The 27,249-nt window shown below is 40.0% G+C and overlaps 1 protein-coding gene and 1 long non-coding RNA gene across 2 annotated transcripts; one reads left to right on the forward strand and one right to left on the reverse strand.

Moving 5' to 3' along the window:
- Nucleotides 1-3,466: 3,466 nt before the first annotated feature.
- On the reverse strand, nucleotides 3,467-7,551 carry LOC137045483 (uncharacterized). Its single transcript, XR_010898781.1, has 2 exons — nucleotides 5,596-7,551; nucleotides 3,467-4,170 (listed from the first exon to the last, which is right to left on the reverse strand). It is a non-coding gene; the product is annotated as an uncharacterized lncRNA (long non-coding RNA).
- Nucleotides 7,552-10,850: 3,299 nt separating this feature from the next.
- degs1 (delta(4)-desaturase, sphingolipid 1) lies at nucleotides 10,851-26,018 on the forward strand. Its single transcript, XM_067421871.1, has 3 exons — nucleotides 10,851-11,121; nucleotides 13,862-14,604; nucleotides 25,306-26,018. The coding sequence occupies exons 1-3, from the start codon at nucleotides 11,040-11,042 to the stop codon at nucleotides 25,450-25,452; spliced, it is 972 nt and encodes a 323-aa protein (XP_067277972.1). The 5' UTR covers nucleotides 10,851-11,039; the 3' UTR covers nucleotides 25,453-26,018.
- Nucleotides 26,019-27,249: the final 1,231 nt, after the last annotated feature.

The raw sequence follows: 27,249 nt of genomic DNA on the forward strand, positions 1-27,249 counted from the left end.
GCTCTTCCTCGTTGCTCTACGTTTGCCCTCTAACGTTAAAGTTACTCATTTTGGATAACGTACACCGATCTTTCCGCGTCGTCAAATCAGCTGCATTATGCGTGGCATCTTGTGACATTACGTCCGGTTTTTGGTCCGTTTACATGTCTTTGGTCCGTGTTGCGTTCATATATCAATCGAACCGCACCAGAGTTCGTTTGGAAGCGGACCGAGACCCATCTTTTTAGCGGTCTCGGTCCGCTTGTTTGGTGCGCACCAGAGTTCGGGTGGCAGCGTTCACATATGTTCAAATGAACCGCACTAACCGAGCAACCGCACCAGGGTTCGTTTTAATCGAACCAAACATGACAAGTGTGAACGCACCCTTAAACTGTGTGTGAAGATGAACGGAGGTCTTACGGGTGTGGAGCGACATTAGGGCGAGGAGTTAATGACAGACATTTCATTTTTGGCTGAACTAACCCTTTACTGTTCTCATAATAATCCACTGCATCGTCAGCTCTTTTCTCTCAGTGTCTGAAACGCTTCGTTTGTAGATTCAGTCTCTCTAAACCCCGCCTTTCCCAGAGCCTGCTCTGCTGATTGGTCAGAAACCACACGCTCATTAGCATATCTGAATCTCAGCTCTGTTTATCTTCACTGAAGCACTGAGAGGACTGGAGAAGCCCACGATGATTATGATTATGTTTAATTGATGATGTTTTCTGTTCCGTTCGCCATCAGACCAACAGCATTGTTGTATTTTCATCTAGGCTTACTCAAATCCAGCCCTGCGTCCCAATTCGCCTACTTATACTACGACCTAATGTACTCTTTGTGAAGAAAAAAACACACTTTTGAGTGTGTAGCAAAAAAGTATCTTATTTTGGTCATCTTTAACGGACTCTGTTGCTTAGTTACGAGCATCCCATAACTGTTTAAACTGCCCTGTCAATCATCACACAGTTCAAATCCTCCACATTCAGTTTAATCTCCTGCCGTATCGGAGAGAAATGGAGCCGCTCGTTGTCGTGTCTTTAATGCAGAGACTCCTCATGTGTTAGTAGTGTATGTAGTTTAAATATAATGATGCATTTCCAAGTTAATGACTAAACGTATCATTACAAAAGTTGTCAATGCTGCTGCAGATGACATATAATGTGGATAAGATTAAATCAATATCTTTCATCAGATTAAATACTGATAATCACTCAAACCCCGTTATATAAACATCTCTACCTCACTTAACCTTCAGACTCACACATCCGCCATGTTTGTAGTTTTTACCACTTTGTATCCCCATTTGTAGTTCTAATCGAATCCTCGTCCAACTCGCAATGGGTTATGGGTAATCTCAGCCGTTAGAGTGTCAGATCTGGACTTCGGATTCGGACCGGAAATAGTAAACCATCCATCTTTGGGATACTCTTTTCAACACACTCGCATTTGGGACGTGCTAAATCTATTTTCGAGTACTATTTAGTACGCTGTAAAAAAATATTTAAAAAAAAAAGTTACCTGGTTGCCTAAATTTTGAGTTCATTGAAATAAATGTATTAATACAATCGACAACCTTTATTCAAATATTATTAAAAGATTTTGTAAGCATATTGGGTAATTGTGTGTGTTTTATCTGTGATTAATATTGTGATTATCTGCCAAATTGTGCTGTTTTCATGGTTTATCAAATTTTTTATGTGGTTCAGATACAATAATATTTTGAGTTTCTATGTATCAAAACAATTCCCTTCATTGTATTAACTAAATTTTTTAATTTCAATGAACTCAAAATTTTAAGGCAACCAGGTTACTTACTTATTTAAGTAAAACCAACTATTTATTTTTACAGTGTATGGATAGTATGCGAATTTGGACGCAGGGCAGAGCTAACTGAGCCAAATTTAAGCCATGTTCAAGCTACTTAAATGTCCTCGTTTGACTAGTACACATTAAAGCCTAATCCAAGCCTAATTTGTGAACCAAAGAGTCACTTCAGTCAGTCCGACTCAAATAGAACATTTGTTCATTTAAGAAAGTTTGGTTGAGTTTGTCAACAGTTCGTCCCAGAGTTGGCCATAAAGAGCATGTTAAGTGTGCAGCAGTTCAGCCAGTTTTCAGATCCACGAAACGGGTCGAATAACAACAGCTTAAGCTGAATTCCTTCAGGCGATCTGAATGCTTTGAGTCCCAGGGTGTGGCAGGCCAAACTCTTATTCATGGGAGCAAATGGGAGTCAATCTGTAGCACAACGCCTCCGTGCTTCAAGAAACACTTCCACCAGCGTTATCCCCTGCTCTGGGAAAGCTCACAGTCCTGCCTCCAGAGGGTCAGCGTTATTCAGGCAATACTCTGAAGTGTAAAGTGGACATTGCCTCCTGTGGCTCATCATTTCAAAACGTTCTTTCCTGCACAAGAGGAGATGTTAGGCAGAACGTTAGCCTCCCACACCATTCATTAGTTAGTCCATAGAGTGAGTGCCTAACTACTCCTCTTGTGTACCAGAAAAGAAGGCTTCCCTTACGAAAATAACCCAAATAAAACCAAAAAAACATGGCTATAGTTAAGCCATAATAACCACAAATTAACCATGGCTTTGCTACGCTAACTATAGTTTAACCGTGGTGTTTGTGGTAAAACTGTGGTTATTTTAAATGGTCATCTATTAGCCAAACAAACATGGTTCCTACACTCTTGCTACAATAAAACCGTGGTTGATTTTCTTACGGGTTAAAGGGTTAGTTCAGCCAAACATGTCAATCCCGTCATTAATTCCAAACCCGTCAGACCTGCGTTCATCTTCAGACACAGATGATGCCATCCGAGAGCTCTGACCCCTTTATAGACAGCGGTTTAATGAACACTTTCAAGGGCCGGACAGGAAGGAAAGACATGGTTAAAATAGTCCATGTGATTCCATTGGTTCAGTCTTAGTCCACAAAATTATGTAGTGCATGACCTTCTTCAGGGAACGAAACGTTGCAAATAAAGCATTTTTTGATACTTTTGTAAGTAGATAGTGTGCAGGACTTTCTTTTGGTTTGTTGAAGCACATCTAATAGAAAGATTTTAGATTAGATCTAAGCAGCCTACATTGAGTGCAGCTCTACCAATTGTGTGCAGTTTTTGCACAAAAAAGACTTCCAGCAGCTTTAAATCGTTTAAATCGGCAATATTCTGCCCTTCTACAAACTCTCGCTGTTGTTTCTGGCTCTACTAGAGCAGGTTTTCCTGCTTGAATGTTGATTATTCCTCATATTCTCCATTGTTGTCTGTCAGTAACTCTGTTTACTTCCTGTCTATGAAGCCCCTCCTTCTGAAAAGCAAAGTGTGCTCTGATTGGTCGGCTGGAGCGGTGTGTTGTGATTGGTCAAGTGCTTCCAGCATGTTTGGGAAATGTCCCACCCCTTCAATTTAAAGTAGTAGCCTCTCAAATTCTATTCAATTTTGTTTTTCCCCTTTTGCGTCTGGTTTCCCCTTTTGCGTCTGGTTTCCCCTTTTGCGTCTGGTTTCCCCTTTTGCGTCTGGTTTCCCCCCATCACACATCTGCCACGGCTCTGACTAGTGTGGTTAGCGATATCCTCCTTTCTGTGGATTCTGGGTAAGCATCCTAATCCTCCTTCATCTGAGTTTGATGCCGTCTGTCATGATGTTCTCATTTCCTGTCTTTCTGATTTGGGATTTCGATGTTCTGCTCTTTCCTGGTTCATCTCTTATCTCACTGATAGGCAGTCCTATATCTCCACGCAAGGGTATAAGTCCATCGACACAGGGTTCAGTTCTTAGTCTGCTTCTTCTTACTATCATTTGGTGATATCACACACAAGTTTGGACTTTGTTTTCATTGTTATGCTGATGAAGTCCAAATCTATCTCACCGCCTCCTCTGATATTCACTCAAGGCAAACACTGGATGGCTCTGATCTTCCTTACGTTGACTGACAGCCAAACTGAGATCATGCTGGCTGACTCCACCAAACGGACCTGTCCTCAGATCAGCTGTTAAACCCTTTTCTCCTGTACATGATCTTGGTGTTTTCATTTGATTAGCCTCTTTTATTTGTTTGTCATATTTCTTCCATTGTTAAAAACTCTTTTTATCACTTGTGTAATATTGCACGTCTCCGCTCGTACTCTAACAGATGCAGAAACCCTTGTTCATGCACTAATAACGTCTCGTTTGGATTACTGTACACTCTAAAAACTAATACTATGATTTACTCAATTTTTTTGGTGAAACATTTTTACACTAAAAAACTTGAGTAAATTTTAAAGCAGTGAAATCAATTATAGACACCATATGAACTGAGTAAATGTAAGTAAAAAAATTAAGTAGATCTGAGTAACTGCATTTGTTACATTAACAAATTCAATTGAGTAGAAAAAATTGGGTAAAAAGCATTTTAAAAACCAATATTTATGACTAATATAAACAGCTTTTATTTATGAGTATTACTAACTTGTATAGTATAACTTTAATTTCCTCTAAACCTTTGTAAAATACTCCACAGTCCACACAAACACACTTATACATGACATGGCCTTTATTGTCCACGAGTACAGCAATAACGTTACAGCATATAACAGTTATTAGGCTACTGTTTTGACATGTAAAGAATAACAGTTATTTTACAACATTTAAACTCATGTAACAAACATTTTAGAAGTAAAAATTAAACATTTAAAAGTAATTCAAGTGTAATCAACCGGTCTGTTATCCCATTTCCACCGTATCAGCGCTGTTTTTTTCGAGCCTGAGATGGACTAACGTTAGCGGTCTGCGGGTGGACTTTGAACTCGAGACCGCTGTCCTGCGTTTCATTCGTAGCTGAAAGATGCTGCGAGGCGCCAGACTCCATAACCTGACAATAAACAAAAAGTGCCCAGTTTTAATAAGATTTTATCATCCAAATTCATTATATTCATTATCTTTACGAATAAAGTTGTGTGTTTTGAGCAACACAGCAGGCGTTTCAAAGACCAACGCCACACGTTAACTTAAGGTGACTCACACTGTCCCTGTATGTTGTTTTGAATTAAATAAAATGCCTTTAAGCACAGTAATGATTATATAGATTTTAAAAAAAAAACATACAAACCTGAATTTCAGAGGAAATGCCCCAATTCTGTGACGCTGAGAAGAAGAAACTGCTCTGGTGACTGAGGAGAATTCAAATATCCGCACTCACTCAACCGTCGAGCTGTCGTCGCGTCAGTGGGTGGGGGAGGGGCGCATTGTTTTAATCCAGTAAACTTACTCAATTTCCTCAGTGTGTGTTAAATATTAATAATCTTGATTTTAATTAAGTAATATTTGTGGTTCTTGAAACAGATCGGTTTAATTCTCCATTCTCAAATATTTTGAAATAAATTTCGCAAATGTATTAAGTATATTTAAAATAAAGAATTGGTTATTTGAATACTAAATTATTTTAGTGAAAAAAACTTAAATATAACTATAAATTTTAGACAAAATTAACTGTTGGATTTTTAGTCAATTATTTTGGTATGTTTTACTAAAACCATCAAGTAAATGATATTGAGAGATTTTATTAAGTTAATAAAGTTAATTATTACTGTGATATTTACTAAGCCACTGAATTATTTTTTAGAGTGTAACGCCTTATTAATTGGCTTAGACCTACCAAAAAAACCTAAAAACTAAATGATTGACAGGCTTCAATATGTACACACTGCAGCTGCAAGAATGCTTCAATGGTGTTGCACCTCTTCATCTATCAGACCTACTCCACTTATCTAGTTTTAAATCGGTTCTTTGTGTTTCCACAGCCAAAGCACCCGCTCCGAGCCAGGAAACGCAGTTCTTAAGTAGCACCAAAACATCGCTGGGCTAGAAAGAAGAACCGCTTACGTCAGGCGCTGGGGACGGGGTCAGCAAGATGAACACACACTTGAGACCCGCCATTTTTTAAATAGCAGATAATGGATTGTATTCTTTTGTATACAATCAATTTGATTTGTATTCACCGTCTATACAAATGACTGCGAATGCGGTGTACTAATGCTGGTTGGTCTGCGCAGCATTGATGCATTCGATAGAAAATGCCTGGTGTGTGTGTGTGTATGTGTGTGTGTTTGTTTCCCACGGCCACTAGCAGTAGAGTCCTGCAACGGGTTGAGGACCCGCGGGCATAAAAGTGGCTTAAACGGGTGGATTGTGACATTTATAAAATACACGGGCGGGGATGCGGGCGGATAATTAATTCCGTGCCGGCGGGTAGAAGCGCGGATAAATTATGAGCAATATTTCTGTGGCGAGGTGGAGGAGCGAGCGAGATGGCAAATGAGCGTCACCTGCGAGCCACACCAGTCTCGAGTCCTCTCCTGAGGGAGCTCGGAGGCATATAAGGACGAGCAACACCAGACCTGGGGCCTGTACCATGATATGGTGGTTTAACAAACTCAGGGTTACAGGATTAGTTTTGAGATGACCAAACCAAACCAATCCATTCAGGCTTTGTTGGTCCCATGAGACTGATCATCAGCTTGCTCTGCCAACTCAGGCTTTGATCCGGAGTTTAGCTGTGACATCAGCAGTGAACAGCCAATCACACGCTGTGACATCAGCAGTGAACAGCCAATCACACGCTGTGACATCAGCAGTGAACAGCCAATCACACGCTGTGACATCAGCAGTGAACAGCCAATCACACGCTGTGACATCAGCAGTGAACAGCCAATCACACGCTGTGGATCAGCGAAACTTCTTCTGCAGATTATTACATGATTGAAAAATATTAAAAATTAAGAAAATTTACACAGCAAGAAGAAAAGAGCTGTCTATGAAAGAGGACAACTAAAAGAAACAATATTATATGTCAATGCAAGTAAAATTTATGAAGTTAGTTTAGTTGATAAATAGAGAAAATTTTACATTTAAGCTCAGTAAACTTCTTTTTTTTTACTTGTATGACTTTATGTAGGCTATTTATATTAACTTTAACAAAGTGACTATTAATGATTGATTAATTAAAATGATACATGTGTAATTGATTAAAGGTATTATAATTACAAATTATATCTAAATCATTAAAAATTATAATCTTTATAAATAAGCATTGTTAAAAGCAAGACACTTTAGTCTTTAAAAACCATTAGCTATGTGGTGACCTTTAATTTGGAGCAGAAACAGGGGGTGTGGCTTTATTGCATCAGAGCTGTGTCACTTTACTCACAGCTGATTGGTCCAATTTCAGGTTGCGATCTCTAATCCAGAACATAACCTGCCCTGGAGCAGGTTAGCTGTGGATCATAAGTTACTATAGAAATGAACACCGCTAAAAGCCAAACCACTTTAATGGGACCTAAAACCCAGGATTGGGACAAACTAAGCTTAAACTTATCGGGCTAACCTACTAAACCGGCTTTATGGTACAGGCCCCTGGATTTGACGTTGAGTTGTGTTTGTTTTATTATGTGTGTGTGTGTGTGGTAGATGTCTGTGAGGGGCTGCCCGCGTTACTATCGTTTTGTTTGGTTAAGTCTTCTAAATGTTCGCCGGTTCTCGAAAAAACGATCAAAACGATTCGGCCCTCAAAACCCGGCCCGTATATACTGTATTTTAACTGGAATGATTTTAGTGTGTGTGATTTATTGCGGGCACGGATCGGGTAACGGGCAAATATTAACGGGTCTGGGATGACGTAAGACCTGGGTCTGTTGTGGCTCTTAGCATGTGGAAAAGCAAACAGTTCTTAGAAAGCTCTCAAGTCGAACCATCTATGAACTGGTGTTAGCACTGGTTCCGAACTAGCGCCCGTTCATTCTGGTGGAAAAGGGGTATTAGATCATCTGACCGTTGCCTGTTGTCAGTTTTGGAGGATCTTTTTGTGTTTGTTTGTACACTGTAAATGTTGTTCAGCTACCGCGTCCGTGTGGAAAAGGCGCTGTATAAATAAAACGTCCTCCTTCTTCTCTTACCATAACCACTAGTTTCAACACACTACTAACTAACTCAAAAAAAAAAGCATAATAGGTCACTGTAGTCATAGCATACAGGTAAAAACCAAAGTATACTTTTTGCTTTAAACTCAACACATCATTTGGTGCCTTGTATGATGGTCACTACACAATAAATAACAGTCAGTCTCAAATAGAGTCTCACTCCGAGAATATCTGCCGCTCAGGAGATGGGCTTTCTGACTGACAGAGATCCAACCAATCAGTTTCCCTGTGAAGAAACAAAACGGAGACCATCAAACAGTCCAAAGTAAAAGATGCCTTAATTCACACAAAAATCTCTGCTGCTGCTGCATGTCAATCCTCAACAACATCCAGCCTTGCCCATATAAATCAAGGGTGTTCCTGTCAGCCATCACTAGTGTTCTCCACTCCAGTGCCTGATCTGTGCCGATTACGCTGCTGGTCTCAAGGCTCATCTTCTGCTTTAGGCTGGTTCATGACTGCGAGTCCTGATTAAAGGCAAAATCTCCTGTGGCTTTAACAAGTCAACTGGTCTAGTCAGTTCAAACCTCAACACACCACACAATAACAGTACACATACGGTGTTATGGGCATTACAGCAATGTGTGAAATAGGCACAGAACACCAAAATCAAAACCTCATGCCATATATATTATGCTTTGTAGCCTCAGGGCCTCTTGCAGCCAAATAATACAGTGTTAAATTAACACTCCTCACAGAATCCACACAGAATCCACACTCAAGTGTGTTGAAATTAATATTAAAACAGTGTTGAAGTTAATGATGATTGATTCATTGAGTGGCGATGGACCGTTAGTGATGAACGCCTGCTCTTAACAAGCAGAATCGCTGAAGGAAACAGTCACCATTATGGTGATCAGCGTTAGCTTTAGTTGAGCTTTTGACTTTAACTTTTAAAAACATATTTTTTCCCTAGCTGCTTTAACTGTGTGTTTATAAAACGCATTTGTTGTGGTAAAGAAAGCACAGATAAATGTCTTCAGGTGTGGTTATATTTTGATAGTGGCATAATGATCATGTAGTTAACTGAGATCATCATTATTACAAAGTCGAAGTTATGTGGTGTTCTATATGAAATTGTATCCTTTTTGCACTGAACTGATTATTCAATAAAACAATTTACACACAGTCGAAATTTACATACTAAGTCATATTATGAGATGAAAAGGCATATATTATGAATTAAAAAGTCATAATTTTGACAAAAAGTCAACATTGTGACCTAAAAGTCTACTAAAAAAGTCTAAAATTCTGATTTAATATGCCATAATCTCAATTTGTCAATCTCAGTGGTCAAAGGTATGACACATGTTTGTATATAAAATTATATATTCAATTTTATGTTATATACTTTTTTTGCATTGAACTGACTATTCTTTAATTATATTTATCAATAAAGATAATTCACAAAAAAAAAATCTAAGTTATGACATACAAAGTCATAGCCTGACAAGCCTGACCCACATCAAGATGTTTGGTCTGGAAACTCTCCATTGACGGCTCAATCCGAGGGGCGGATAAACGGCTGTCTGTCAAACTCCCTCTGCACGCGATAGGATAGCGCTACAACCAACCAGAGCAACGAAGGTGAAGCAGAGCTTGTTAATAGAGATTAAACATTCGCCGTATCCGGTCGGCTAAACTCCGAACACATCTTCCCTTCTTCAGAATGACTTCAGTGCCGTTCTTTGTTCTTTTCTCGGTCAAAGCTGATTTGAAAGACCGCCGCCGTTCGCCAGTTTCTGTGTTTACTAGAAGCACGAAAACGCAACTCGGCCGTCGTCATTATGGCCCCGCCCGCCGACTCTATACACGATGTGATTGGGCCGTCCAGATATTGAGGAACACAGCTCAGAATGGTATTGAGAGTTCCTAGACGACACTTGCGGGCAGATTAAATTTGCTGCCACTAGGGTGCGTCTAGATTTCTAGGCTAGCAAAGTCATATTTATGTAATGAAACGTCGAAATTGAACTAAATTAAATTAGATGAAAAGTACGAAATTATGATTTAACCCGACATTATGATTTAAGTCATAATTATGATAAGTCAAAATGGACTTAAAAAATGTCATAATTAACATCATTTTTACTGTCAAAAATTTTGACGTGTGGTCGTGTTGTATATATCAAATTGTATGTGGTATATTTTTTTTGTATTGAACTAATTATTCAATAAACTTGTTTTTGTGGCATATGAGGACACAAATGTGTATAATGCCATGGGTATGACACAGGTATTACAGGAGAGGGTGAAATATGAGGACATTACCCATGTCCCCACTTTACAAAAGGCTTATAAATCACACAGGAGGAGTTTTTTGCCGAATGTTGTGTGTGTGTGTGTGTGTGTGTGTGTGTGTGTGTGTGTGTGTGTGTGTGTGTGTGTGTGTGTCGCCTGGTAATCCCTACGTTATGGGGACAAAATGTCCCCACAAAGATGGCAATATCCGAAATCCTTATCCTTGTGGGGACATTTTTAGGTCCCCATGAGGAAAACATCTTATAAATCGCACAGGAGTTTTTTTTTGAGAAAGTAAAAATGCAGAATGTTTCCTGTGATGGGTGGGTTTAGGGGCAGTGTGTGTGTGTGTGTGTGTGTGTGTGCGATGGGTAGGTTTAGGGGTAGGGGCAGTGTAGGGGGATAGGATGTACAGTTTGTACAGTATGAAATCCATTACGCCTATGGAAAGTCCCCATAAAACATGGAAACACGACATGTGTGTGTGTGTGTGTGTGTGTGTGTGTGTGTGTGTGTGTGTGTGTGTGTGTGTGTGTGGCTCAAATGTCACAGTCTATGGGGGACCCGGCCGTCACGGCCCTGGCGCCGTTTTCTCACGGTGTACTCCTGACATATCTCAGTAAACGGCGCCATAACGGTTCTGGCGTGTTCTCGGGTGACGCCCACTGCAGACTCCGCCCCCCGCGTCAGCCCTCAGAGAAATCGAAAGATCCTCCTCGGTGAAGAAGGAGGGCTGAGGCTGAGTGCGAGCGGCGAGGATGCGGGACAGTCGCTCATAGACCCGTGTGTGTAATATCTGTTCCTGCATTCACCGACCGACCACAAACACCGCGAACCGACCGCAGACCGGCCGTTAACATGGGGAACCGCGTCGCTCGCGAAGACTTCGAGTGGGTTTACTCGGACCAGCCTCACGCCGACCGGAGGAAAGAGATCCTGGGTGAGTCCCGGAGCATAAAACACGATAGAATATCGCTTCAGTGCTCATCCGCGCTGTTTAAACGCGAATCTTTTGCTATGTAACGTTATAACGATCTCCCGAGAAAACTCACACGAGTTAGGGTTGATTTTCTTATTTTGTGTGACTTTGCTGTCTTTGACGTGTAAGTTGTTGTTGTGTATTGTTAATGTGTAAGTTGTTGTTGTGTATTGTTAATGTGTAAGTTGTTGTTGTGTAACTGTTACCTTGTAAATGTGGAAGTTTTAGCCGTGATCGGGTTTAGAGATGACCGACCGTTATGTGAGGGCCGCTCCCGACATGCACTTCGCTTCACACTCAACTAACGTTACAGGAAATATAATATTACGGGCTAATGAATGAATGTATTTTATTAAATTGTGGCATATTTGTTATATAATCTTATTAGAAAGCCGTGACGGCTAACTAGTTAAGCCGCGTCCTCGGTTTAACGGTTATTAGCCGCTAACCGGTTTCATAACGTTAAGTTAACGTTACCTGTGTGAATACAGCTAGCTTGCGGTTTTGTGGTTATTTTAAAGATTTAATCTTTCTTATGTTTGTTCATTCATCATTACTGTGTTATTACAATGTATAACGGCGAGTTTGGGGGTTTAGTGGGCGGATGATAGTCATGTGAGGAAAGTTAGCTAATGCTCGAGAGATCCGCCTGACTTCATTCATTATGTTAGATCTATCTATCTATCTATCTATCTATCTATCTATCTATCTATCTATCTATCTATCTATCTATCTATCTATCTATCTATCTATCTAATTAAATGGTTGCTGTTTTTTGGTCTGGCTTTGTTAAGACAAACTTTTTTGACCGTTTGAACCGTTTGAACGTTAGTTCTGAATGTAAACGAACAGATGATACTGAAGGTACAGAGATCCCTGTATCTGTATTAATGCTGTACCCAATAGTAAAATATGACTCTAGAGTATGCAGTTACTCATAAACCTGCTTATGAATAAATGTGGAAAGAGTTTCCATCCGTACACAGAGTTTGGATGAACATTATAGAGGGTTTATGGATCACGCTTCACCTCATTCTGTGTTTAATAGGAAGTGTTGCTAATTCATGATTTATTCATCACACACACACACACACACACACACACACACACACACACACACACACACACACACACCCCAGCCATCTGGTAAATTATTCTGTAGCTCTTTAATTATAGGGCACAACGGGCCCTTAAGGCACGCTTAAAGGAAACTGTGCTCTTCACTTCTCCTATGAGTGCAGAACTGTGTGTGTGGGCGTGTTTTTGTGACATATCAGGACACACATGTGTATAATGCCATGGGTATGACACAGGTATTACAGGAGAGGGTGAAATATGAGGACATTACCCATGGCCCCACTTTACAAAAGGCTTATAAATCACACAGGAGGAGTTTTTATGAGAAAGTAAAAATGAAGAATGTTTCCTGTGATGGGTAGGTTAAAGGTGTGTGTGTGTGTGTGTGTGTGATGGGTAGGTTTAGGGGCAGTGTAAGGGGATAGAAAATATGGTTTGTACAGTATAAAAACCATTACACCTATGGAATGTCCCCACATGTCACAAAAACAAACGTGTGTGTGTGTGTGTGTGTGTTCATTGACCATTGATGGATCAACATTTGGTAGGAAATTAAGTCATAAAATTAATGTAAGTAAAGTAAAATAAGCAAGGAAACATTTTGTATTTTAACTTTTTTAGCCTTTTGAAAAGTGGGGACATGGGTAATGTCCTCATATTTCACCCTCTCCTGTAATACCTGTGTCATACCCATGGCATTATACACATTTGTGTCCTCATATGTCACAAACACACACACACACACACACACACACATGTTGGTCTATGTGGTTTACAGGGACTCTCCATAGGCGTAATGGTTTTTATACTGTACAAACCGTATTTTCTTTCCCCTTACACTGCCCCTAAACCTACCCATCACACACACACACACACACACACACACACACACACACACACACACACACTGCCCCTAAACCTACCCATCACAGGAAACATTCTGCATTTTTACTTTCTCAAAAAAACATCATTTAGTATGTTTTTAAGACCATTTGAATTATGAGGACATTTGATATGTCCTCATAAACCACATTTATAGTGTAATACCAGTGTAATACCCATGTAGTTATACAAATTTGTGTCCTCATAAACCACATAAACAGGCTCACACACACACACACACACACACACACACACACACACACACACACTGTTCAAACACCACATTCTCCCTGTGATAAGTGCTCAAATGTTGAGCAAACTCTCTGTATGCGGTGTTGGGGATGTTCCTCATACCTGTGCTGACATGTAGCCTGTTATTGCTGACAGTGCAGGATGCTTGATCCAGACGTGTCTAAGACTGTCATATTTAACCCTGCAATAGCCTTTAAAGTGGCGCTCTTTGCCTTTTCTCAGAGCCATCGGTGCGTGCTTTATGAAATATTTTGGATAAAAAGTACACATATTTAAATCCTACTTTTTTGCATTGTTTTCTTGGGAGATGTAGGCAAATCACCGGCTTCAGGTTTGACCAAAGTATGTTAACAAGGAGGGGCCGACGCTAGAGACACAGAGCCACTGTTCCAGATCCTGTTGGTGTCGAGTTGCATTGTCAGAGATGTCATTTGAATGAACTCATCATTTGTGTTTCAGTGTAACAATGTGTTGTCTTTTTGTTTGGCAGCTAAATACCCACAGATCAAGTCTCTGATGGGACCCGACCCCAGGCTGAAATGGATAGTCTGTACGATGGTCGCCGTCCAATTTTTGGCCTTTTATCTGGTGAAGGACCTGTCCTGGAAATGGGTGTTGTTCTGGACGTATGCATTTGGGAGTTGCATAAACCATTCAATGACATTAGCCATTCACGAGATCTCTCACAACACCGCGTTCGGAAACAACCGCGCCAAGTTGAACCGCTGGTTTGCCATTTTTGCCAATTTGCCCATTGGGTTGCCGTACTCTGCGTCGTTTAAGCGCTACCACCTGGACCACCATCGTTATTTGGGTGGGGATGGCGTGGACGTTGACATCCCGACTGACTTCGAGGGCTGGTTCTTTTGCACACGATTGCGTAAGCTCATCTGGATAATGTTCCAGCCCCTGTTTTACGCCGTGCGTCCGCTCTACATCAACCCCAAACCCATCAGCCATCTAGAGGTCATTAACACGGCCATACAGCTCGTCTTCAACGTCCTCCTCTACTGGCTCTGGGGGGCCAAGCCCTTGGTCTACATGATGATGGGCTCACTGCTAGGAATGGGGCTCCATCCCATCTCGGGACACTTCATTGCAGAACATTACATGTTCCTCAAAGGCCACGAGACCTACTCTTACTATGGCTCCCTCAACCTGCTGACTTTCAACGTCGGCTACCACAACGAGCACCACGACTTCCCTAGCGTTCCAGGACGCCGACTACCGATGGTAAGATATGATTACACTTCATGTTTACCAAGCCAGATCAGTCCATCTCAGTAGTTCAATAAGTATTTGTTAACTCTTTTATGCAGCCCAAATATGACATATCACCAAATATCACCTTTTTCTAAAATATAATAGTAGCTATATATTTATTAAAGGACAACTCTGGTGAGAAATGAACCTCTGGGTAATTAACAGATGGTTAGCGAGTAGATCGTTCTCTGGGATGCGTTTTCATGAAATCGAATGTAAAGAGTTTTATCTCTAAAAACATTAGCTTATAACGCTTGTCTATGGGGTAAGTGAAATTAAATCACTAGTTAATACCACCAACAAAGCTCAAAATAGCCTCACACTAACACGGCAGCATAATGAGTGTCCCTACATGCAAACCGGAGCATTGAGAACTTTGTAAGAGTACAAACAGTTTAATAAGAAGATACTTTATAAAGACAATACATTACACGTTTACAGACAGCAGCCATCTTGGAGAACAGTCTCGACGAGTGGAGCCACGAACGCTGTGCTATATAAAGCATCAGGGTCCCCGCGGAGTCTTAAAAAGTCTTAAAAGTATTAAATTTCAAAATCAAAATATAAGGCCTTAAAAAGTCTTAAATTCGCGTAAGCATTGCGTTCTAGGTCTTAAATAATGTTTAACAGGTCTTAATTTTCCTACGTTCATGTAACGCTACCTCCTTGAAATGCTCTCGCCTCCCGCAGCATGCGCGCACGTGTGTGTGTGTGTGTTTGTTCTGTGGTGTTTGTAGTTCTTTCTTTCGCTAGACCAACTATTGTTCGCTCTAGTACAACTACAAATTAGACAAGCAAGCCACGTGTATTGCAGCCAATCAGCTTTCGTGTTATTGGCACGAGCCTCTTTCTGATCGTACCCCACAGACGCATAAAACTTTTATTCTTCAGCTGAGTCTGACGGTTCTTGCAGTTCCGCGATCGTGAACGCGAAGGCGAATCTTTCTCACCATCTTGCTTAATGACCAAATAAAAGTATAATATACCCGATTGCACTAAAATAGTTAATAACAGTGATGTAAACTCCGATGTCAGTCTGTGTGTGTTTGCTGCCTGTCAGCGCTCGCGCGAGTGTATCGAGTGTGTTATTTCTTGGCTCATTACCCTAAGGTTACTCTTGAACGATCAAATATACACATTATGCATATGTCTATATCCTGATTTGAGTTAAAAAGTTTGGGACGTGTCAGTAAGCACTGGATCTGCGCATTAGTAAGCTCTCAAATCGAAAGCAAACTAATATAGCTTAACAACAACACAAACGGGGAAAACAGCACTTACACTTAAAGGAACACTCCAACTGTTTTAGAATAGGGCTTATTCAACTTTGGTACTTTGCTACATTTAGATATGTGGGGAAATGCATTTTAAGCTAAGCTAGCGGTGACCCTGCCAAACTAAAACAATGCATGCACTGAGACAAATGCATTTGCCCACATATCTAAATGTCTAAAGAAGTTGAATAAGCCCTATTTCTAAAAACAGTGGGTGTTCCTCTTTGTAGATATGCATCTTTATGTTGTATTTATTTGTCCTATTGTCATTTGTTTATAATACATTTTATTAATGACCGATTACTTGATTACATAATCACTTGAAAACGTTTTACTTATATTAAGCAATTATTGCTGTGGTTTACTTTTAAGATGTTGGTTCCCACCCCAAGCGATCGTGTTATTAAAGATAGATCGCACACAACTGAACCAGCCTTTTTTGATAATAACAAAACAAGATTCATGCATTTTGTCAGTTTTATTGCAATGTGTGACTATTGTGCATCTAACATAATATGGTTAATGTTGCATCCTAATTATAAAAAAAAAAAAAAAAAATGTTTGCAAATCTATGGAAGTGACCACCACAAAATAAAAACGAATTTTGGTCAATTGAGATATATATATATATATATATATATATATATATATATATATATATATATATATATATATATATATATGCGCTAATCCTAGTGGGATTGAGCTATGAATAATACGTTTACTAATACTTTGTTCAATTTAAATAAATTAAATAATAAAATTTTAAGTAGCCTAATTGAGTGATTCTGCATTTCCTATGCATGTTTTTTATTGCGTCATAGGTCTTACATTTTATTCATAATGGTCTTAAAAATGTCTTAAAAAGTCTTAAATTTGACTTGGTGAAACCTGCAGATACCCTGAAGCATATAAAGCACTATACTATAAGACCAACATTTGCATCCAAAATTAGTATAAAAATTAGCTTTAAAATCTGTCCTTTTCACTGTAATATAAGTCTGTGAAGTTTCAGTGAAAAATACTACAGATTAGGATGTTTTGAAAGCCCTTATTTGGGTGGCAGCAAAAACACACTGTTTTTGTGTGTCTCTTTAAATGCAAATGAGCGGCTGCTCCCCGCCCCCTTTTCAGAATAGGGCGGAGCCTTTACAGCTGGAGTATGGAGAACCTCACAGCGAATTCACAAAGATGGATCAATACCAACTGCTTGACCAACTTCATTTTCAGAGCGTGCAAGTACCGCACGTTATATTTTGTGAATGTGCTGGTTAGGACGCTAAACAGTGGCTAAAGTTACCATTTTCTCATTTCACAGAGATCCTCTGATGTCATTAGTTTTATTAATCTATAGTTTTATTTTTAAGAAGTAATAAAAGTGCACATCTGAATTGTACAGGTGAGCATTTACTGGTCTCTGTGAATACAGACAAAGTTAGCTTTAGCCAGCGTGTAGCGTCCTAACCAGCAAATTCACAAAGGCCTTTCGAAAACACACATTATAAAGTGCAGTACTTACGTTTTCAGATATGAAGTTGGATCACATAGAGTTGGATTTGATCTAGCTTTGAAAGGCAACTTTTGTGCAAATCCTGCGTTTACTGACCCTCGTTTGCAAAGCAGTCCAGTGTAATGATCCACACAAACATATGCAAATTTCTTGGGCACATTTCCTTCACAAATGAAATAAATCGACTGCACCCTCAGTGGCTCAAATACCACAAGGTTATAATGTTATAATGTCATTGTAGGACTAGCTGCTCTAGTCTACTTTTGCCATGGCGTTAGAACTGGTACACGGTTGTCGCTTAAGAATACAAAATGGCGGTGCGTGGGTGGGAACGTGCAGATTAAGGGCTGGTAATATTATAATAGATTCCCTTCCTAGGGAAGTGAAATCTGAGCGGCTCGTTTTTTCACATGCTTGTAGAAAAAGGCTTACCAAAACAAAGTCCTTTCTCAAGTTTCCTGGGTTAGTAGATGCACCAGGGACCCGATTATAGCACCTAAACATGTCCACTAAAAGAAAAAAGCAGAAATCTCGTCCTGGATTTTCAGTCCAGATCTTCTCACAACCCCTTAAACGCTGGGATCCACATCAAATTAGTTTAACCATTTTTAAAAATAGCCCTAAAAACATTGACAGTTGTTTTCAAACACTTAAAGGCAACACTTGAGTTTGCCTGGAGCTAAAGCGAATAAAGTCAGTGTGGAGCCGCAGGAACCGGATCTGGAGTCAAACTGGGACTTCAGTGAGTTGGAGAAGCACTGAAGGACTGGTGTCTTGTCTTTAAATGGGACATTACTGTTCAGTCTCACCGCAATGATGCTAAAACAGGCTAAAACAAATACACATGTAACTTTAAGATGAAATAATGAATGGTAGGATACTTCCTCCTGTGCCAGCTTAATGGGTTAGTTCACCCAAAAATCAGCATCGTCAGAACACAAATGAAGATCTTTTTCATATTTCTGTCGTTTCATTGACAGGCTACGCAACTATCACGTTTAAACCCCAGAAAGGTATTAAAGACATCATTAAATTAATCATGTGTCTCCAGTGGATTAAGCTTCATTTTATGAAGTGACACAAGTGCTTTGTTTGCGCAAAATTAATTAACTTAATTTTGAAGCACTTGCGTCGCTTCATCAAACTGAGGTTAAACCACTGGAGTCACATGATTATTTTGATGATGTCTTTCCTGCCTTTCTGGGGTTTGAAAGGAGTAGTTGCTTAGCCTGTCAATGGATGGACAGAAAGCATCAGATCTCATCAGAAATATCTTCATTTCTGTCTAAAGATGAACAAAGGTCTTACGGTTTTGGACCGACATGAGGGAGAGGAATTAATGACAGAAGTTACATTTTCAACGTTTGGGAGGAACGCGTTCAGATAATTAACCATTCAGATAAAAAACTATTCCTTTCCCAAACTATTCCTATCCCAAACTATTCCTATCCCAAACTATTCCTTTCCCAAACTATTCCTATCCCAAACTATTCCTATCCCAAACTATTCTTATCCCAAACTATTCCTATCCCAAACTATTCCTATCCCAAACTATTCTTATCCCAAACTATTCCTATCCCAAACTATTCCTATCCCAAACTATTCTTATCCCAAACTATTCCTATCCCAAACTATTCTTATCCCAAACTATTCCTATCCCAAACTATTCTTATCCCAAACTATTCCTATCCCAAACTATTCCTATCCCAAACTATTCTTATCCCAAACTATTCCTATCCCAAACTATTCTTATCCCAAACTATTCCTATCCCAAACTATTCTTATCCCAAACTATTCCTATCCCAAACTATTCCTTTCCCAAACTATTCCTATCCCAAACTATTCCTTTCCCAAACTATTCCTTTCCTAAACTATTCCTTTCCCAAACTATTCTTATCCCAAACTATTCCTATCCCAAACTATTCCTATCCCAAACTATTCCTTTCCTAAACTATTCCTATCCCAAACTATTCCTATCCCAAACTATTCCTATCCCAAACTATTCTTATCCCAAACTATTCCTATCCCAAACTATTCATATCCCAAACTATTCTTATCCCAAACTATTCCTATCCCAAACTATTCTTATCCCAAACTATTCCTATCCCAAACTATTCCTATCCCAAACTATTCCTATCCCAAACTATTCCTTTCCCAAACTATTCCTATCCCAAACTATTCCTTTCCCAAACTATTCTTATCCCAAATTATTCCTCTCCTAAACTATTCCTTTCCCAAACTATTCTTATCCCAAACTATTCCTTTCCCAAACTATTCCTATCCCAAACTATTCCTTTCCCAAACTATTCCTATCCCAAACTATTCCTATCCCAAACTATTCATATCCCAAACTATTCCTATCCCAAACTATTCCTATCTCAAACTATTCCTATCCCAAACTATTCCTATCCCAAACTATTCATATCCCAAACTATTCATATCCCAAACTATTCCTATCCCAAACTATTCATATCCCAAACTATTCCTATCCCAAACTATTCCTATCCCAAACTATTCATATCCCAAACTATTCCTATCCCAAACTATTCCTATCTCAAACTATTCCTTTTCCAAACTATTCCTTTCCCAAACTATTCATATCCCAAACTATTCATATCCCAAACTATTCCTATCCCAAACTATTCATATCCCAAACTATTCCTATCCCAAACTATTCCTATCCCAAACTATTCCTATCCCAAACTATTCATATCCCAAACTATTCCTATCCGAAACTATTCCTATCCCAAACTATTCCTATCCCAAACTATTCATATCCCAAACTATTCCTATCCCAAACTATTCCTATCCCAAACTATTCATATCCCAGACTATTCCTATCCCAAACTATTCATATCCCAAACTATCCCTATCCCAAACTATTCCTATCCCAAACTATTCCTATCCCAAACTATTCCTATCCCAAACTATTCATATCCCAAACTATTCCTATCCCAAACTATTCCTTTCCCAAACTATTCATATCCCAAACTATTCCTATCCCAAACTATTCCTATCCCAAACTATTCATATCCCAAACTATTCATATCCCAAACTATTCATATCCCAAACTATTCCTATCCCAAACTATTCCTATCCCAAACTATTCAGCAATTAAACATTTGACCACCAGAGTGCAGTATTTGGCTCCATACTCGGTTATCTGTGATCTTCTGTTTTGATTTCAAAAGAATAATCATGAAGAGGTCACGACGAAGTGTGGCTGAGACCATTTTGATTTACAAACATGCGATGCCGTGTATAAGTAGGCTACAACACGGCCACTCAAATGATCTCGATTCTCACACTTAAACAAAGTGCAGCTTAGGTAACTTGCCTGTGCATCCCGGCATCGTCTTTCGTGGCGTGTCCGTTTTTATTACGGCTTCCCTGTTAACAGGTTAGAGTTTGCACACTGTCTGCATGACATGAGCAGTGCCAAAAACGCGTGCATGCTAGAAATAGAGCCGACGCCTATTTTTCACACGACACGCGTATTGGAAGCGTTTCCAGGCGAAATAGAATAGGAAAAGATGTTTAAATGTCATTTTGGCACGAATACATATTAATAAATGACATTTTGATGTTTGAGAGTCTCTAGGTTAACATAAATGCAGATATAGGCCTAATTGTAATAAATAGAAATCAACATATTTATCGATTTTGAAATATTAAACCTGTCAATACAGAACGAAATATTCTGTAGCATATTGCCGTCAATGTCTTTGCTGTATCAGTGGTCTGTATATTTATGTTTAACATGAAGTATAGCCTTCCCTGTGCGTCTCCTAGCAGTCAGACACGTGTTTGCTGTGAAAAGACAGAAAATCTCATAAGCACGCGCACGTATGTGCGGTTTGGCTAACTGAATGTAGTTTACTGTGCCACAAGTTGATCTTGTAATAAAGGTCTCATCGAGGAAGAACGCTGTATTTTTGTATTTATTTCATTTTTGAATCGTTAAATAATTAATTTTATTATAAAAATATGAATGATTAAGCGATAGTCGATCGTTAATTCTCCCATCGATCGACTAAGACATTTTAATCAAATGCCTATCCCTAGTTTTCAAACGAAACCTATTAGTGTGGACAACTGTTCCTATCAGGCCAAATCCCGAGCTCGGAGCCTCCCCCTCGGACAGCACGGCAAATATGCATAACCTTTACTCTATTTAATTATATGCAAGTGTGAATGTTTTTGATGTGTAACACTGTGGTGCTATCAAAACATGGCTTGTGTGAGCAAACCAACCGGCCGGACACATGGGACTTACTCAGTATTTTAGTCTTGTTTCTAGTCCAAACATCTAAAAATTCTTAAAACTAGAAGTATTTACTAGACAAGCAAAAGTAATTGTCTTGTTTTTGGGAAAAATAACTCAAAATGAAGAGAGTTTTTGCTTAAAATAAGATAAATAATCTGCCAATGGGGTGAGAAAAATAATCATAACTTTCCCAAAACATGACAATAATTTGTACTTGTCTAGTAAATGTTTCTTAATGTAAGAATTTTTAGATGTTTGGACTAGAAACAAAACAGAAATACTGAGTAAGAAAAGCATTTTTGTGCAGTGTGGTCTGTTTATCCAGCGAGTGGAGGAAGTCCTCCTCAGGAAGCGTGTCGAAATGAACTTCACCCGTGTGTGTGACTGGAATGAGTGCCGCCTTGAATTTATTTCCTGTTATTATGAATATTACTAGGGGCGCCCACGACCAAAGATATTTCTAGCTGATGGGTAGTCCTTTATTCAATCCAGGGGTGTCCAGTCCGGCTCCTGGAGGGTCAACCTTAATTAAACACACCTGACCCAGCTAATCACGCTCTTACTGGGGATTATAGAGACTTCAGGACTGGACACCCCTGGGTTAAGCCATTAGTTGACTAGTCACACATTTACAGGGCTCGATAATAAGTGTGAGAGACACTTGGGGCAGCGCTGCATGTTCACTGAAGTTGATCATTTGTAAGCTTTGCCGATTTAAATATCCAAGCGCTTATGGATGAGAAAGAGTCTCTCAGTTTGGTTCTCTTGCGCCGGAGCAACACTAGTTTAAAGGGATGGTTCATAAATGAGCCTGTGATGTTTATCTGCTGACCCCCAGGGCGTCTGAGATGTTGGTGTGTGTGTGTTTCCTCAGGAGAACACAAATGAAGTGTGGAGGAATGTATGTGATGTTTCAGACAAGAATCCCCAAACGACTAATGGAGTAAGATGGAGAGCACTGCAAAAAATGCTTTTCTTACATCCACCAGAATTACCCGGAACATTGTGTACCAGGAACTTTTTTACAGGAAGGTTTTCCCCCAGACCTGCTTCTGTCTGTGTTTCCACCGCAGTCTAAAGTACCGTGAAGATTAGGCAGATTAGTCCGGGGATGTAGGACTGCTCCTCTCAGTCAGCGACGGATAGCCATCACCTTGGCATGACACACACACTGTCTGCAACAATAACAAGTAACGTAATTCAGGAAGAGATTCACGCTGTGCTGCTTTTGCTGGTTAAGTAACAGAGCTGGACAAAGTACACAACTTCATTACTTGAGTAAAAGTAAAAGTCCTGCTGGTCAAATATTACTCCATTAAAAGTGAAAGTTGTAAAAACAGATTTTTACTGGAGTAAAAGTACAGAAGTATTTGTTTTCAAAAGTACTTAAGTATCAAAGTAAATTTCCTTTTTTATGCCAATGCATTATTGTATTATAGTTGTTTAAATGCACATTATGCCATCATGGTTTAAAGGGTAACTAAACCCCTGTTCACAGCCTAACTCCGCCCTCTGGCAATATTTGAAAAATGCTGCAAAAGTGGGCAGAGCCCAGCGGAGACAGAGGGGAGGAGTCGAGGGCGGGGCTGAGCGGGGGGGGGCGTGTACCTAAGACCCGTAGTGACAACTTGTTTGACAGCTGTCAGACTCGCAAAGATGGATAGTGACTGGAGTGAGGACAGCAGCTTTGCAACAGAGTAGTCATCTAAAGTAGAGGACTTTTCTCCACCACCTTCACCTGAAGTGGAGGAGGGTGAAATGTCTGTAGACACAGAGCCTTATCAATCGAGCCGCTGGCACAAACTACGTTAACTCCCGATGCCGACGATGCTTTCATTCATTCATTCCTGCTAGCGAAGCAGCAGCGCGAGAGAATGAGACCACTAACTAATCTATGAACACTGAACAGCCATATCCTTATACTGAATGCCACTAAAAAAGCGCAGGACCAATAAGTTCAAACCTAATAGCCTATTACAACAGATTTCCTCATATTAAATATTCCTCATGCATTAAATCAAAGTTAGACTACATACGCCAGCAGTCTAGCACGTTACGGGTTTGTTGTTCGTTACCACGGCAACCATTTGCGTGTCAGAGTTTGTCTGAAAGCCTCTAAAGTATGAAAATGATCTGTAGACATGACGGGCGGCAAAACTATCAGAAGAAAAGCTTAACATGTACTTACAACTGCATTATCTTTATCTGTTCTTCATTAGGATGTTGAAAGCAAGTGACGAGAAAGTTTCGTTCATAACGTTTATACTTCATTTAACATGAGCGCTCATACTGGACTGAAGCCGTTCTCATCATGTGATCACGGGAAACATTTCTCAGGGCGTGGTGAGCTCGTGCCAGGGGCGTGGATAGTGAGCCGTTGGAAGTACCATCCTACGTCACGAAGCACCACAACGTCCAATAGGAGAATTCAACTGCAGTAGCCACCGTTCAACCTTAAGAGGGCAGCACTAAGACGTTTTTACACCATATATTATAATATTAAAACACTTTCTACCCAAATGTCAAAATATTTACTCTAATCAATAAACAGCATTAATAAAGCCCCAGTCTTGCAGATCATTAACTAAAAAAATTGGGTTTAGGGTTTAGTTACTCTTTAAGCTGTTTAAGGCCCTGTTTACACCTGGCATTAAGATACATTTGGTTGATCAGATCACTTCTGGAGGTAGTCAAAAAGGGCATTTGAACAGCCACAAAAGACGCCCTACCCTCCTTCTACTGACGTAATGCGGAAACATTATGGGAAGTGCTTTAGCCAGACAAGATTTAAACTTTGTCGGCTGAAGACCCAAGTTTGGTTGAAGATGAAAAACGTACCAGGCACAGTGTTCTCTCTCCATTCTTGATTTCTAACACACACTCACAGCGTTTGTCTGTCAGAGCAGAAACTAAAGCTGATGCTCTCCGTGAGTTTTCCTGTCTCTTCCAGTTTCATTTTATGTAAAATCTGTGAGATTATTTAGTCCATTAGATCTAAAAATCTGAAAAACACATTATTTTTTTAACCCGCCCATAGCCCCTCCCAGGACAGAACAGTTACCCAGAAGTTACCCTTTAAGCCAGTCAGTGACGCTCCATCTGACATACTAGCATACGACTAGCATACAGGGGTTGTGTGTGTGTGTGTGTTATGGTTGTGTATGTGTGCGCATGAGTGTGTGCGCGTGTGTGTGTGTGTGAGAAAGAGATTGTGTGTAAGTGTGAGAGAGTAAAGAGTGAGTTCTGTTTCTACCCCTGCCGTTCCCACACGAGGTTGCGATTCTTAAATGTGATCTAACAAAGGTAAAGATAAAACATTAACCACATATGCTGTTTATATTGCTTGTAATCGAGATGAAGTAAACATCTGTTGAGCATTTTAACATAACATTTTAGATTGAGTTGAATTAAAAACTCAAAAATGCAGCGGGTCCACCAGACCCACGAACACTGGCTGAGTAACACAAATATGAACACCACACACGGGTTAAGATAAAACTCTCTTCATTTGGAGTTATTTTCCCCCAAAACAAGACAATATTTGTTTTTCTCACTGTGAGAGTAGCTCAGTGCAGGTCATGTTTCTCATCAGACCGTGATCGTGTTCCTCTTTCCTCCAGGTGAAGGAGATCGCGGCCGAATACTATAAAGACCTCCCGTGCTACACGTCGTGGGTGAAGGTGCTTTATGACTTCATCATGGACGACGAGCTGAGCCCGTACTCCCGCGTGAAGAGGCGGCTGATAGGAGACGTCAAGCAGGAGTGAAGAGTCTCAGATCAACAAGGTCAAACTGGTTTTCCGCCTCGAGACCTCCGCTCTACTTTGGGTTTAGCAAGCGTGCGGATGAATTTTAATTGTGAACCAAAACTCTTGAGCTCCTCTATTGCACATGGTCTGACGATTCAGACTCTTTTATTATAATTTTATTGTTTTGCATTTCAATGCTAATGTTTCTAATTCCTGCGTGGCAGATTTTAAACATTGTGAGATGAAATAGGTCAGCGGCTGATGTAGCTCTGCTGAATCAGTGTTCTTCTGCTTATCTCTGATGAATTATTAACACGATACCTCTTCTCATGGTAATATTACAATAAGTAGATCTGCACCATCAGATTATGGTCCAGTCCCTGTAATACTAGATATTAATGTCACTCATCTCTTATTAAGAGTGTTCTGGCCTGTGTGTTTGTGCCTCTATTATAGTTTATTACTTCAATAAAACAAGAAAATTGTGGCAGACATCAGTGAAGCTTAGAGCCGTCTGTCAACATTCATATGTTTATATATCAGAATGAACTAAAATGCCTTAATAAATTTGAGCTGGTGTCTAATGATTGTTTTTATTGTTTATCTAACACACAAACTCAAACACACACACACACACTCAATCACACATACAGACTCACACACACTCAATCACACACATACAGACTCACACACACTCAATCACACACATACAGACTCACACACACTCACACATACAGACAGACTCACACACATACAGACTCACACACTCACACACACACTCACTCTCACAGACTCACTCTTTCACAAACAATCACACACATACAGACTCACACATACACTCACACACACACTCTCACGCACTCACTCTTTCACAAACACTCACACACATACAGACTCACAAACACTCAATCACACATACACTCACACACATACAGACTCACACACACTCTCACGCACTCACTCTTTTACAAACACTCACACACATACAGACTCACAAACACTCAATCACACATACAGACTCACAAACACACACATACAGACTCACACTCAATCACACACATACAGACTCACACACACATACAGACTCACACAAACACACACACATACAGACTCACACAGACAGACTCACACTCAATCACACACATACAGACTCACACAGACAGACTCACACTCAATCACACACATACAGACTCACACTCAATCACACACATACAGACTCACACTCAATCACACACATACAGACTCACACTCAATCACACACATACAGACTCACTCACACATACAGACAGACTCACACACAGACAGACTCACACTCAATCACACACATACAGACTCACACTCAATCACACACATACAGACTCACACTCAATCACACACATACAGACTCACTCACACATACAGACAGACTCACACTCAATCACACACATACAGACTCACACTCAATCACACACATACAGACTCACACTCAATCACACACATACAGACTCACACTCAATCACACACATACAGACTCACTCACACATACAGACAGACTCACACTCAATCACACACATACAGACTCACACTCAATCACACACATACAGACTCACACTCAATCACACACAGACAGACTCACACTCAATCACACACATACAGACTCACTCACACATACAGACTCACTCACACATACAGACTCACACTCAATCACACATACAGACTCACACACACTCAATCAATCACACACATACAGACTCACACACACTCAATCACACACATACAGACTCACACACACACTCACACATACAGACAGACTCACACACATACAGACTCACACAC

This window comes from Pseudorasbora parva, chromosome 17, assembly GCF_024679245.1.
Source record: "Pseudorasbora parva isolate DD20220531a chromosome 17, ASM2467924v1, whole genome shotgun sequence".
NCBI classification, from domain to species: domain Eukaryota; kingdom Metazoa; phylum Chordata; class Actinopteri; order Cypriniformes; family Gobionidae; genus Pseudorasbora; species Pseudorasbora parva.